At 33.4% G+C, this 15,746-nt stretch overlaps 1 protein-coding gene across 2 annotated transcripts in view; it reads left to right on the top strand.

Annotated features, from left to right (window-relative positions):
• Nucleotides 1-14,877, top strand: part of PKN2 (protein kinase N2) — a 141,208-nt gene extending 126,331 nt beyond the window's left edge. For both annotated transcript variants that reach the window (XM_045801851.2, XM_045801852.2), the window contains 3 exons: nucleotides 2,562-2,669; nucleotides 2,869-2,949; nucleotides 3,035-14,877. In XM_045801851.2, coding sequence (XP_045657807.1) covers nucleotides 2,562-2,669; nucleotides 2,869-2,949; nucleotides 3,035-3,238 — 393 coding nt within the window. In that variant the 3' untranslated portion in view covers nucleotides 3,239-14,877. The remainder of the gene's footprint in view (nucleotides 1-2,561; nucleotides 2,670-2,868; nucleotides 2,950-3,034) is intronic.
• The last annotated feature ends 869 nt before the right edge of the window (nucleotides 14,878-15,746 follow it).

A 15,746-nucleotide genomic window follows, 5' to 3' on the forward strand; every position in this document is an offset into this window, starting at 1 on the left:
TTTTAACTCTGGTTCTCTGGCTTCACAGCCTCTCTAAACCATTATGCTTTGCTACCTCAGGATATGGAATCTACCCAAACTTATTTCTATTCTTAAGACTAGTGATCCAGATCTGAAAATTTTTACCTGTATCTCAGAAAGCTGTTATATAGCGTTTTAGGCTGGAAAGATATTTTATCCCTAATCCACAGTGGTCTTTGCTTTCTAAGAAGGCCAGAAGTACTCATAATAGTTGTTTATATAAGCTCTGACATACTTAAACTCCCCCCTTTCTTTTCAAGTAACATTTTTGTTGCTTTGTTTTTTTAAATGTATTATTCATTTATGTATGAGATGTAATTAAGTCACCAAAAATTATATGCTTGCTTAAAATTTATTCCCCATATTAGAGCTGACAGGCAAAAAATGTGAATTTATTACAAAATACTACAGAATTAACAGCCAGTCGATTCTACCTCTTCCTATCCTGAAGTGACTGGAAAACTTGGCAGTGAACAAATGAGGAAGCTCTTGTTCTGTATTTTTTAAAAGAGCTTCTAATTGATTAACCTCCTAATTACTCTCCCTTCACAATTTTTTTTATTGCAGTATCCTTTTTCTTTAGCACCTTCGTAAGAGGACAGTTGGGAAAAGAACTAAACTTAAAAGTCATAGGTGTACTTTATAATTTTATAGCATTGGTAAAATGTTAGTAATTTTGACTGTGATAAAAGTGAGGTTTGGCTAAAGCTTATGTCTAATTTCTCTATTATTATAAGTAATTGAAAACTCACTGGGTATATCATGCATTTTCAAATTTGTTTTTGAGATTTGTATTTGTGTTTGTATGGGTTTTGAGGACTGGAAAGATTCCAGGAATAAACTAACGTACTAGCTCCCCTTTCCTAGTGCCAAATGAGAATTAAAATATCAGAGAAGTTTAAAGCAAACTTAGATATTGGAGTTGGACTCCTGACATCTGAAAAAACCATTGAATTCTTTTTATATCTGCTTAAAACACATTTGTTAGCATTCTGTTGTTAGTTCTGTTAGCTTATAAGCTATTTGCAGAAACAAGGAACTTTAACATCTTAATGAATATGTGGGTGTATCTTCACTATTCAGGGATTTGTAGGGTGACATTTTTTTAAATACAAAATCGATCAATGGACAAAGGTGCTTTGTATTACCACTTGAAATTCTGATTGAGAATCCTTGTGAAATAGAATTTTCCTCTCATTTGCTGCTGTCTCTATCCCAGAAAGAAATTATATTATCCCACATAGTAGATATTTCATTTATCTATTTGATTTATCTATTTTGAGTGAACAAATGAACAAACTAAGGTTTTGATAACTGAAAAGTTTGAAATTTCCTTAGATATGAGCAATAAGATTGGCAGCTCAGCTTTAGGAAGTTGGGTTCTAAATTCATTTTCGTAGATTCCTCAGGTCAAAGATCCCTCTCTTTCCATTAGTACTGCTTTCTCACTGGCTCTTACTCATTAATAATTTTACAGGAAGCAAGCAGTCAAATCTAAGTCATCTCAAATTGTGAGGTAGTAAGTCTTATTTCATAGCCACATTTCAACATGGTTGAGTGTATCCCTTTGTGCATCAAATTGTTACACTGAATGTAATTTAACTACTTTTTTATGACTTAGGGTCATTACTGTCATTATAAACAACAGTTTTAATACTCTGCTTACTGAAATGCCCTAAGACTGGTTCTATATAGAGCTTAAATTAAAAATGCCTAGAAATGTGTGCTTTTAAGTTTAACTTTTGTTGACAGCTGCTGCTTAGTGTAGTCATTATACCTGTGGATCTCTCATTGTGTTTTGCTAATTAATTTGCTATTGACTGAAATTCAAAGCACATCCATATCAGATGTATTCCCACAAACTCTGTGTTTCTGTGGTTACATTTATTGCCATATTTACCCATTTCCTTCTGTCTTTCTACAAGATTGAGCTTCTTGAGGAATGTGTCCATTATCTAAATATTTTTTAGTATCTAGTAGGCACTCAAAATATTGACTGTCAGACCAAATAAATGAATAAATGAATAAAATAAAATGGAATGGAATTAAATGAAAAATGACATTACATAATATAACCAAATTTGTTATTAAGGTCTGGGAAATAAGGGGCGCCTGGGTGGCTCAGTCATTAAGCATCTGCCTTTGGCTCAGGTCATGATCCCAGCGTTCTGGGATCGAGCCCCATATCGGGCTCCCTGCTTGGCGGGAAGCCTGCTTCTCCCTCTCCCACACTCCGTGCTTGTGTTCCCTGTCTTGCTGCCTCTCTCTGTCAAATAAATAAATAAAATCTTAAAAAAAAAAAAAAAAAAAAGGTCTGGGAAATAAAGTTGAAGAAGATTTCAATGAGAGTATATGGTGTATCATCTGGATAATAGATCTGTTGTGTATCTTTTGTGGCTTCTTGTAGTCCTTGTTTGTTTGGTTTTTTGGTAGTTTGGTTTGTTTTCCTCACTACCTAGTTCTTGGTTGTACTTTGGGTAGGTGATAAGATTTTACAGTATTGAAATTCATTTTGACTTACTCAAAGATATTTCTTCTAGTCTCCCTTTCCTGGTGATGATGAAGAGGAGGTTTTTGACAGTATTGTAAATGATGAAGTAAGGTATCCAAGGTTCTTATCTACAGAAGCCATATCAATAATGAGAAGGGTAAGAATTAATGGTTTATAAACTACTTAAATTTCTTACATTGAAGGACATTTCTCAATTAGAATTTTAGTAGGTGTTTTTCACTTCATAGATGTTGCATGGTTTAGACAAAAGAACATCTAAATCTTTGCAGGTTATGAGAACCTTTATCAATGAAGTCACTGCTTTATTTTAACTTTTATACTTTATGTTGTGTTAGCTATTAAGAAGAAATCCTGAGCGGCGCCTTGGAGCCGGTGAGAAAGACGCAGAGGATGTAAAAAAGCACCCATTTTTCCGGGTAAGTGTGAAAGTTTAAAATTTTTTGTGAAACTAGCAGTTAGGTGTAGGAAACTAAACTGGTCATTTTATATTTTGTAATCCAGCTAATTGATTGGAGTGCCCTCATGGACAAAAAAGTCAAGCCGCCATTTGTACCTACCATTAGAGGACGAGAAGATGTTAGTAATTTTGATGATGAATTTACCTCAGAAGCACCTATTCTGACTCCACCTCGAGAACCAAGGATACTTTCAGAAGAGGAGCAAGAAATGTTCAGAGATTTTGACTACATTGCTGATTGGTGTTAAGTTCCTAGACACTGTGAAATCAAGCAAACTGACTCACAAGAAGACCTCTTAACAATAGCAACCCTTCATTTGCTCTCTGTGCCACCAGTAGCTTCTGAGTTTTTTTTTAAACATATGAAGATTTCCTTAAAAGTACTGTTATAAAACCTTCTTGAAAGTGGTTTCTTAATGTATTTTCAACGTAAATCTGAGCACTGGAAACAGTTTCATGGAGTTTAAGTGGAATGAACATCGGCCATGAAAACCTATCACAAATGAATACTTGTGGATCAATAGTCTATTTAAAAAACAAAAACAAAAACAAAAAAAACATGCTTCCACAGTCCCTAGCTATGCCTTAAATGGAAGGAAAATTAATCATTTCACTTCATTTAGCTATATTTTACAAAAAGAACAAAAGGGCTTGGGATGCTATTACTATTTACACATAGTAATTCTGTTTGAATAAGGCAAATGCTCTTATTTTTTTAATGAAATTACTGTAATATCAAAAAAATGTAGTGGTTTGTGCACATTTTTGGCTTTAAAAAAACAAATTGATGTTTTATAAATTTTCTATATTTATTAGGAGAAAATTTTTATCGCCTTATCTTTACCAACCATGTAACAGCCTCATAGCTTTGCAACAGAGCTACTTGCCAAACAATTTTTTGTTTATTAAACCATGCTGAAACAAACAGGAACAGCTAAACATCAGCATTTACTTAAAATTTTAAGAATGAGGACTTCTGATTAGCCTGAACCAAGATACTGTATTACCTGTATGCATTCCCAAAGTCTAGACACTTGATATGTTCAATCATACCTTCTTCCAAAATCAGTGAACTAATTACTCTTTTTTTGATATTCATTGTACATTTATCAACCCAGTTTATCTTATTCTTATGTCTACTGTAGAAGGGAACTTTATCTGTTAAAACATAGGGATTATCATTGTATACATGCTGTGAACATGTATATGTGCAAGTTGTAATGTATTCTGTGTTGTAGGTTTATTATTTAATTTCACCACTTCATCACTTTTGTACAGTGGCCAAGCAGACACCTCAAACTCCAGCATTTACGTTAAGTGCATTTGTACATTTTAGGCCACTGGATCCAGATTTTATATTGGCAGTTACTGAGGGCAAAAGCAATATATTGTAACAGAATGTATAAATATTTTTGATAAAACAGTCTATATTTTATAAAAACTATTATAACACTAAAGCTGTACCTCAAAAGTCTCAAAAATAATTTGATCAGATACCTTTTACAACTTTTCGGAGGATCCATTTGTGGCTTTTTTGATGCTCTTATAGGAAAGTCTTTTGGCAAGCCATGATTCTTCCACTTGCCTGGAGTTTTTTGGGTTTTTTGTTGTTAGTTTTTACATTCTTTTCCTCCTATTCTATGCCTTCACTGTTTTTCCTTAGTTCAACAATAACATCTTTGATTCTGTGCTTAGCATGTTAGGGTCATTATATCTCAGGAATAGCAAGTTGTTAACTAACCGTACAGAATTAACCATTTAATCACAATGATCTCATGTCTTAAAAATTGTTCAAATTTTAATTCTATGAGAAACATAAAAGCACATTGATTTATAGAAAGTTTATAAATGTTTCAGCCTTGCCTAGGGTGTGTTGGCATGTTTTTGTGTACTCTGAGAACAATTAAAATTGTTCAGAGATAATTCATATTTCCTTCCAAATTAATTATTACCCAAGAATCTTTGGGGGAAAATCTTATAGAAACAGGGAGCAATATGTTTTAAAGTTATTTTAAAATGCCAGTTAACTTCCTTGTTAAAGGACAGTAGAGGATCTTGGCTTAATTGTCTGGCTTTAATTTATACAGTGTTAACACAGCATAAAAAAAACACTAAATACTTTTGAGGTACAGTCTGCTCACCTTTTCCTGGTTCTCAAATATGCATAGAAAGCAATGTCTAAAATAGGCTTTTAGCATTAAAAACTGACATAGCATTTTGTAACTACACAGTGTACAGAAATGTTTTTTAATTGAAGTCAATCACTAAAAAAAATTAGAGGGCAGGGTATATCACACAATTAAGCTGAAGAAAGCACTAATATTTTCTGTAGTTTTTAAAATATATATATATATATTTTAGTCAGATTTTAAAATTTTAAACTCTATAGAGTGTAAATATATTTTGCTATTACTGTATGTGTAAGTGACTGCTCAAGCACTTTGTAAGGAAATTATTAGTATATTTTAGAATGGTACACTATGCATTCAAATGAAATGTGCCTTTATGTCATTCTAAGAAAAAAGTGTTTCGCAGTCATAAATTACCACAAATGCACAAATTAAAGTTTAAATAGATTATAATTTGTAACTTTGGTTTTAAGTATTATTTCCCTTTGGAAGCTTCCTGTTGGTCAAAACATGTATTAGCTCTACTATATTCAAGATCTCACAGACTAACTTTGCTTAGCTTTCTTGCAAGTGCTTTTTGTCCTGGTAGGGCAAAATCTGATTCAGAGCAAATTGTCCACTTCACTGGTAGTAATGGGAAAAGTTTGCAGTTTACTTCTGTAGTATCAATAGCATCTTTTACTCAGTGGATGTTATAGGATGCCTTCTGTGTGCTACACACTGAGGATATAAAGAGAAAAAAAATCAAATGAAAAACCGTGTGCATTAAAATGCAAGCACCAGTAATATATGTAGCATTCTCTTGTTTGAGGTTAACTTTATTTTAGGGCCTGACCTTTCAGAAAACAGGTAAATGAAAACAGAACGCTAGTCATTTTATAGTCATCTAATTCAAATATTGCAAATGGAATATTTTAGGAATATAAAATAATCCATGCTATCCCTATAACACAAACTGAGGTCACAATGGAAATTGTCATTATATGTTGAGTAGGTAAAAGCTGCATTATAGATTCAAATCTAACAAAATTTTTACAGGTGTTGTTGATCCTTCCCAAAGCAACTGAGGGTGAGTATGAGAAACCCAAAAGAACAAATAACAATTCATGGATCATAATCTTAATTAGAATTCTTATTTACCTTCTAGCTATCTTTTGAAATCTAATGCATCTTTGAGATACTGGCCTTATATGTATATAAATATATGTATTTGTAAACATACATATGTAAATATATACATATAGAGAGGTAAGTTTTTAAATAACTTCTATAAGTCAGAAATCTTGCGTGATTTCCACTTCTAGTATCATGACTGAGCACCTAAGACCTCCAATAAGACACATAATTTGAGGCACTGCTGGTCTCATTAAAGGTAAGAGTGGTATCCGGCAACCCCTCACCCCAAAACAGACATACTTGAGCATGAATCTGGATAAGCTGGGGCTTTAGCACCTAAAAATTAAGGAGTGTTCAAGCACAAAAATGAGCACTCAAAGGTTGGGATTAGAAGCTGAGTCCAAAGAGTAGGCCAGAGAAGTAGGAAGTTGGAGAGAGAGTAAGAGCCAGAATGGCAAGGAGCTAGCTTTGGAAATGCAGGCATTCAGAAGTGAGTTTGCCAAGGATGGATTACTATAGTAACACCAGGATAACAAACCTTGCAATAACAGTAGGACTTAAGTTTTGTGTTAAAATCCTCAAGAGGAGTGTAAGTTTTAGTTTGCAAGTCACAATTTTTCATTTTCTTTTTTTTTTAAGATTTTATTTATTTATGAGAGAGAGACAGCCAGCCAGCGAGAGAGGGAACACAAGCAGGGGGAGTAGGAGAGGAAGAAGCAGGCTCCCAGTGGAGAAGCCTGATGTGGGGCTCGATCCCAGAATGCTGGGATCACACCCTGAGCCGAAGGCAGATGCTTAACGACTGTGCCATCCAGGCGCGCCCCGCAAGTCACAATTTTTCTACCAGTAAAATCAAGTGCTTTCTGTAGAAAGCTTCTCCAGAATGGGAATATGGGACTTCCACAAATTAAGATCAAGTAATACACTGTTAAAGATCACCAAACACATGAGAGACAGCAAACTAACTTGAATGAGCGCTAACAAAGTAATAAATTTAGACATTCCCTCCAAAAGATTGCAGATTTTGAATTCTCAGAAACAAAATATAAAGTAGCTATGTATAAGATGTCTATATACCTAAAATTACCAGGATAAACAAGTAAAATGAAATTTTAAGGAAATTAACCTTTTTAAAATCCAAAAGTGAAAAATGTAATTGGTCAAATTTGAAACAGTGTTGGTTAACAGCAGTTGGGACAGCTGAAGAGAGAACCGGAGAACTGAATAATACATCTGAAAAATCAATCCCAAATAGATAAAAAGGTAAGGGGATGGAAAATATGAAAAGAAGGTTAAGAGATATGGAAAATTGAGTGGAGACCTGAGAAGAAAGAATGGAAGAGAGACAGTATTTGCAGAGATAATGGGCTGCAAATTCCCCAGAGATTAAAAAAATATCCAGGAAGCAGAATATTCTCAATAAAGGATAAATATAAATGTATACATAGAACCACTGTAGTGAAAAAGTGCATCACCAAAGACAACATCTTGAAACTATCCAGAGAGAAAGGACTAAATTGTCTACAAAAAAAGACTAACAGCTGACTTCTCAATATTAACAGTGAAAGTAGTAAAATATTCTCTTTAGAACATTGGAAAACAAAATGTCAGGCTGGAATTGTGTAGAAAGTGAAATTAGTTTAAGAGCAAATGAAAGTATTTTTTAAAGGAGTGTTTACTCTCAAGGGTCCTACTCTAAAGGAAGTGCTTCAAGAAGAAGGAAGGTGATTCCAGAATGATGATCTAAGATCCAAAAAAGCTTATGAAAAAATAAAATGGTAAACACTTAGGTAAATCAAACACAACTCAATAGTTAACAGGTGACCTGTGTGTTTGCTTTAAATCAACAAATTCCAGACAGTAAGACAGTTGAGGTAGGGAAGATCAGAGCTGAAGTATTCTGTTGCTTTGTTGGGTGTCAAGGTATTGATTAACATTAGTTAAATGTACATCATAAAATGTCCAGGATATTCATGAAAAGAATATAGTGCATATAAATTTCAAACCAAGAGATAAAATAGTAGAAATAAGTTCAAATATACCAATAATCCCAATAAATGTAAATGGAATAAACTCACTAATTAAAAGTAGGATAATCGATTTTAAAAAGAAAACCTAGCTTTATAACATTAACAAAAAGATACATCTAAAATATAAGTATATAGAGAAGTTGAAAGTAAAAGTATGAGGAAAAATACACAATGCAAAAACAAGTTAAAGCTATGGTAGCTCTGCTTAATATCAAAACGAAAGTTAGACCCATCATGAAAAAATATCACCAAGAGTAGGGTGTTTTTACATAATGGTAAAAGATTCAATTTACCAAAAAAATATGCTAATTCTAAGCATGTATATGTATTTGATAAAATAGTCTCTAAATACAGACTAAAGCAGAAATTGTTAGAGCTACTAAAAAATACTTAACATATACCCATCCAGTTGGAAGATCTCAACTTGCATTATTGGACAATAGACTTTTTATTTTTATTTTTTAAGATTTTATTTTATTTGACAGAGAGAGACAGCCAGCGAGAGAGGGAACACAAGCAGGGGGAGTGGGAGAGGAACAAGCAGGCTCCCAGCGGAGGAGCCTGACCTGGGGCTCGATCCCAGAATGCCAGGATCACGCCCTGAGCTGAAGGCAGGTGCTCAACGACTGAGCCACCCAGGCGCCCCTGACAATAGACTTTTTAAAGAGGAAAGATACAGAATGTTTGAACAAAAACAGTAAGCTTGATCCAAAGGTTATAGAATTCTGCATCCGGCAATTAAGAGATTCCACATTCTTTTCAGAATATATGGAACATTTATAAAAACTGAGCCATAAAACAAATCATAGAAAATTACAAAGTATAGTAATACCAATTATGATTTCTAACTGATTAGAATAGATTTTAATAAATGGGGAAAAAATGTTAAAATAACCTTTAATGGCTCAGAGAAAGAATGGTGGTCATTAAATGCAGCAAAAATGTTTCTTGCAGGGAACTTTGTAAACTAAATGTTTTTTTAGAAAAAGGAAGGTTAAAAATTTATCAAATTGCTTGGCTTCAGAAGTCAGAAAAAGAATAACTGAAAGTAAACAATAGAAAAAGCAGTATAATAGGAACAAGCCAAAACTTATTCCTTGAAAATTCTAACAAAATACACATAGCTCTGAAAATACGAAAAATGAGAGTAGGTATAAATGCTATTATAAATGAAAAAAAACATATAGAAGCAAAGATTTTTGTAAGTAAAAAATACTATCAATATATGCAAATAAATATGAAAAAAAGAGATAATCTGAAAAACATACTAATCCAGGAAGAAGTTAAAGAGTGAATAATCTCATCGCTTAAAGAAATAAAGCAGAAAATAAAAGTCCACAAAGAATACACTGGATCCAGATTGTTTTACAACTGAATTCTTCCAAACTTTCAAAGAAGAAATTATTTCAAGCATATAGAAAGTTCTTGATAATGGGAAAAAGTTATAGTTCCTAACTCATTCTGTGAAGTCACTATAAGCTAGAAAACAAAATATACAAGGAGAATGTGTTACTGGCAGGTTTCACTCAAGAACACTGGTAAAAGAATACTAAACAAAATACTACCAAATCATATGCAGTGATGTATAAAAATGACACTATAAAATGGGCTTATGCTCATAATGCAAGGTTGGCTTGATGGTAGAAAATCTGTGATTGTCATTTGCCATATTAACAGATTAAAGGAGAAAAAGTTATATAGATTTAGAAAAAGCTGGTCACATTTCTGCTTTTAAAGGGGGTTGGGGGATCCTTAAACTGATAAATGGTATCTATATTAAAACAACAACAAAACTAAAATAAATACCATCATCCCATATGAGGAAACACTGAATATATCCCCTTTAAAATTGGGTAATAGGACTAAAATGCCTGTCATTACTATTACTTCTCAACATTGAACTGTGCTATTCTCAGAACTATAGGGATTAAAAGAAGGAAGCAAAATGGTTATTTGCAGATGATATAATTGTCTACCTGGAAAACTCAAAAGACTACAATTTACTGGCAATCCTAGTTTACGCAAGATGCTTGTTAATAAGATGAAAATACAGAAGCCGGTGACGTGTATACACCATCATCAAGCAATTGGAATACATATTTTTAAGACAACTTCTTCAAATAGCAACAAAATTAAGTTACATAGAAATCAATCTAACAAAAGATGTGCAAGACGTGTAAAAAAGTTCTTGGCTAAGAGACATTAAAGAAGATAAGTAAATATAGACAAATCCTGTGTGATGTCAGTTCTCAAAATGCTCTGCAGGTTCAATGCAACTCCAATCAGAATCCCGGCGATTTTTTGTGAAACTTCATAAGCTCATCTAAAATTTATATAGAAGAGCCAAAAATAAAGGGTAGCTAAATTTCTGAATAACAGAGGAGAGGGGATTTACCCCACCAGACACTAAGAGTTATAAAGATGTAGCGATTACTGAAGTACTGATACGTGTCACAAATGGAACAGTAGAGAGTCAAGAACAGACCCACACATATCTGAAATTTTGATATATGAAAGAAACAATATAATAAGTCAGAGAAAAAAAATGTTTCCTGAATAGAAGTAGGAAAATTGTCTATCCATGTGGAAAGGGAAAAAGAAATTTAGTTTCTCATACCATACATAAATATTTCAAATGAATTAAAATGAATATCAAAAGTAAAACTTTAAAACATTAAGCATACATAGGAAAAGAGCACAAAAGTGTAAGAAAAATTGGTGAATTTATCATAAAATTAGGAACTTCTTTTTACCAGAAGACCTCAGGAAGTGAAAAGACAAGGCACAAAGTGAAAGATCATTTACATCTCACATAACAGAGAAAAAATGATAGCTAATATATTAAAAATTCCTAAAAAGAAGGAAAATAATAGAAAAGTTCAAAAGATAATGAACAGACGTTTCACATGGACAGTGAACATACCCGATCTCAATAGTAATCAGAAACTACAAATCAGGACAGATACAGTTTGCACACATTCAATTGGTAAAAATTTTAAATTCTGACAAGTGGTAGAGGTGGAGTGGAACAATGAGATTCCATATAAATTGCTGTCGAAGTATAAAGAAATACAGCCACTTGGGAAAAATAATCTGGTATTATCTTGTAAAGTTGGGCATTTACATACTTTGTTACCTAGTAATTCCACCTAAGTACTATATCCTAAAGGAATTCTTTATACATATGTACAAGAGTCATGAACAAGAATGCTCATGGCACTGTCTGTAATACCAAAAACTGGAAACAACCCAGATGCTCATTAATGGAAGAGAATGGTTTAATAAAATGCTTTATATTTTATAATATATGTGGTGTATGTTTAAACCACGAAATACTATAGAGCAATGAAAAGCAGCTATAAAGAACAATATGAAACTATGAAAGAAGCTAAAAAGAAGAAACTATGTGCATCATGATATTATTTTTAAAAGTTGAACACTAAGCCAAACCAAATATAAAGGTGATAAAACGTGTTTTTTTTTAAGCAAGGGAATGTCAAAAATTAAAATAGTGATTATCTGATGGGGAGGCAGAAGAATATGGTAATGGTGGAATACAGTGGGGACTTGGGGCTGAGAACTTATATTTCTAATAAGTTCTCAGGTATTACTGATGCTTCTGATCTGGGTATAAAATAAGTCTCAGTGAATTTTAAAAGATCAGATTTTTTTAAAAATCACTTTGATAATATCTACAATCCAAACACAAAACGTGTTTATGTGGAAATTGTTTTCTTGTAGCAGTTTGTTGCTAAAGCAATAAAAATGACAAGAGTGAGGATTTCAGCATGCTGATTATTAAGTCATAAGGAGGCAAAGCTATTCACATAGTAAGGGAAAGTCCAGGAAATAGACAAAACTTTCCTTATTACCTATCCATTATATGTGATCTGCTTGAAAAGTACATAAATAGTCACGTTATTCTTGCTAAAGTCAGCAAGAGAGTTAAAGTCATAAAGGGAATAATCAGACTAATGTACTAATGTTTTTAGTCATTGTTCTCTAAAAGCATGTTCCTTCTTTTGTGAAGCAGTCAGTGCCAAAAGAAATATACAGTAACAATTCAGCAGCATTTGAAGTAGTTCACGATATACAAATCTTACAGCTTAAGTTTAGTTTAATTTTGTAATCAACACACTTAAAAATTAAGCAAAGCAAGAATTGCATGTAATCGTAATTTTCCTTGAAAATTATTTAACTTACTCATTAAAGTACAGCCAATTTTGACTGGCCTCTTATCAGAATGTGGGAAGTTTGAAATTTCATTTTCCAACTATAGGCACACATTTGCTGTTTTGTGTCTTCTAACCACAAGTTTAATGTATTTTTTACCTTCCTCAAAATCTTGTAACAAGCTTACCTCATCACATTATGGCATACTGGATCATTTGATGCCATAGCTTGACAGTTTTCCTTTTTTAAATTTATTTTTACTGAGACATAATTGACATAACATCGTGTAAGTTTAAAATGTACAATGTTTTGATATTTATATATCGCAATATGATTACCACTGTACCACTAGCAAATACCTTGCACTTAACAAATGACTTTAAGGTCATCTGTGTTGTTCCAAATGGCAAGGTTTCCTTCTTTCTCGTGGCTGAGTAATACTCCACTGTGTATAGATAGATAGATACATACATAGATAGGTAGGTAGATAGATTAGATATAGATATAGATATATAAATAGATATACATACTACATCTTCATCCATTGATGGACAGTTAAGATTATTTTTGTATCTTGACCGTTGTAATGTTGCAATAAGGGGTGATATATCTCTTTGATATCCTGTTTTCATTTCCATTGGATATGAACTTAAGTGACGAAAATCCAATCAGGTATATTTTAAAGATCTAATTGGTTTTATTAATCAATTCATGAATCAGGCAGCATTCTCAAAGTAGAGGGGAGCAATGAAGGGCTGTAGAAAAGAGAGGTTTTTAAAGGCAGGGCAAGAAAGTCCTAAACAGAAAAAAAGGATTATTTTGGGTGAGGCCCCCTTCCTTTGGGGACAGTCAGATCTTATTCAATGGGTTACCTCTTCTTTTGGGAGATGGAGAGGGCCCCTGTGACAGATCAGCTTATTGGTGCTGACCAGAATATTCCTGACTGGTTGACTAAGACTACATTTCTGAAGGAGGTTGAAACTGCAATTAGGGTAGTTATTAAACTCCAGTTTGGTGACTTGGCCTAGCATTAAGTATCTCCATTTGGGGCCTCTGTTTTTCTTTCCATCAGTACCCCCAGGAATGGAATGGTTAGATCATATGGTATTTCTATCTTTAATTTTTTGAGAAACTTCAACACTCTCATAATGGCTGAACCAATTTACATTCCCACCAACAGTGCACAGGGGCTCCCCTTTCTCCACATCCTTGCCAACATTTGTTATCTCTTGTCTTTATGATAGCCATTCTAGGTGTGAGTGATATCTCATTGTGGTTTTGATATGCATTTTCCTGACTAGTGATGTTGAGCATCTTTTCACATGTCTTTTGGCCATATGTTTGTCTTTAGAAAAATGTCTATTTGGTTACTCTGCCCATTTTTAATTGACTATCTAATACATGGCTTTTATATAAATATATCTAATGTATATATTAGATATAAGTCTAATATATCTACCATATATCTAATATACGGTTTGCAAATATTTCTTCTCATTCTGTAGGTTACCTTTTATTTCTTTTGCTGCATAGAAACCTTAATTTGACATAAGCCCACTTGTTGATTTTTGATTTTGTTGTTTGTGCTTTGGTGTCATATCTAAAAACTAATTGCCCAGAGACCAACGTCAAGGAGCTTCTTCCCTACATTTTCTTCTAGAAGTTCTGCTATATCAGATCTTATGTTTTTAGTCTTTAATCCAGTTCGAGTCAATTTTTGTGAGTGGTGTAGGATAAGGGTCCAATTTCACTTTTCTGCATGTGTTTGTCCAGTTTTCTTAATACCATTTATTAAAGAGGCTCTCCCTGTTGAGTGTTCTTGGTTTCCTTTGCCAAATAGTAGTTGACCACAAGTGCACAGGTTTATTTCTGGACTCTCCATTCTGTTCCATTGGTCTTTGTGGTGTGTGTTTGTTTTTCATGCTAGTACCCTACTATTTTAATTACTTACTGTAGCTTTGTAGTAGTATACAGTTGACCCTTGAACAACACCGATTTGAACTGTGTGGGCACTTAATATACAGATTTTTTTCAATAAACACAGAACAGTACTATAAATGTATTTTCTGTTATGATTTTCTTAACATTTTCTTTTCTCTGTTTTATTGTAAGAATACACTATATAATACATACAACATACAAAATATATGTTAATCAACTGTCTGCGTTATCAGCAAGGCTTCCAGCCAACAGTAAATTAGTAGTAAAGTTTGAGGGAAGTAAAAAATTATGTGTGGATTTTTGACCACACAGGGGTCAGCACCCCTAACCCTGCATGGTTCAAGGGTCAGCTATAGTTTGAGATCAGAAAGAGTGACACCTCTGGTTTTGTTCATTCTCAGGATTACTTTGGCTTTTTCGGGTCTTTTGTGGTTCCATACAAATTTTAGGATTGTTATTTCTTTTCCTTTTTTTCTTTTTTCCTTTTTTTTTTTTTTTCAGTGTAGGCTCAACACCCAGTGTGGGGCTTGAACTCACAACCCTGAGATCAAGAGTCGCATGCTCCACTGACTGAGGCAGCTAGGCGCCCCAAGATTGTTATTTCTGTGAAATATGCCATTGGAAATTGATAGGGATTGCATTGAATCTGTAGATGGCTTTAGGTAATGTGGACATTTTAACATCAATAATTCTTTCAATCCATGAACACAGGATATCTTTCCATTTGTATATGTCTTCCTCAATTTCTTTCATCAAAGTGTTATAGTTTTCATTGCAAAGATCTTTCGCTTCCTTTATTAAATTTGTTCCTAAATATTTTATTGTCCTTGATGCTATTGTGAATGGGATGTTTTTCCTTATTTCAGATCTTTCATTATTTATGTATAAGAAATGCAACTGATTTCTGTATGTTGATTTTATCCTGCAACCTTACTGAATTCATTGATTAGTTCCAACAGTTTTTTGGTTGAGTCCTTAGCATTTTCTTTATATAAGATCCTATTATCTGCAAATAACAATTTTACCTGTTCCTTTCCAATTTGGATGCCTTTTTTATTTCTTGCCTGATATTTTTCTCCTTCTAATTTTGATTGCTTGCTGATGTTGTTGTAGCCCTATTTCTTTATACATGGGAGACAAATACTGTCTCTGTCAAAGGAGTCAGTTTGTCCTCCAGCACTGGAACACATTGCTGTTTTTCAAACTGAGCATAGGTTTAAGTGATGGGCTTACATTTAGGAACTGTGTTGTACATCCCCCCCCCCCAAAATGTGTGTGTGCATATGTTTATTGACATGTAGATATATCTCAAGTCTTTAAGTACTAGAATCACTTAGCACAGTGAGATGTACACACTGTGAAAGGCA

Source organism: Ursus americanus, chromosome 12, assembly GCF_024610735.1.
Source record: "Ursus americanus isolate L20-20 chromosome 12, mUrsAme1.1.p, whole genome shotgun sequence".
NCBI classification, from domain to species: domain Eukaryota; kingdom Metazoa; phylum Chordata; class Mammalia; order Carnivora; family Ursidae; genus Ursus; species Ursus americanus.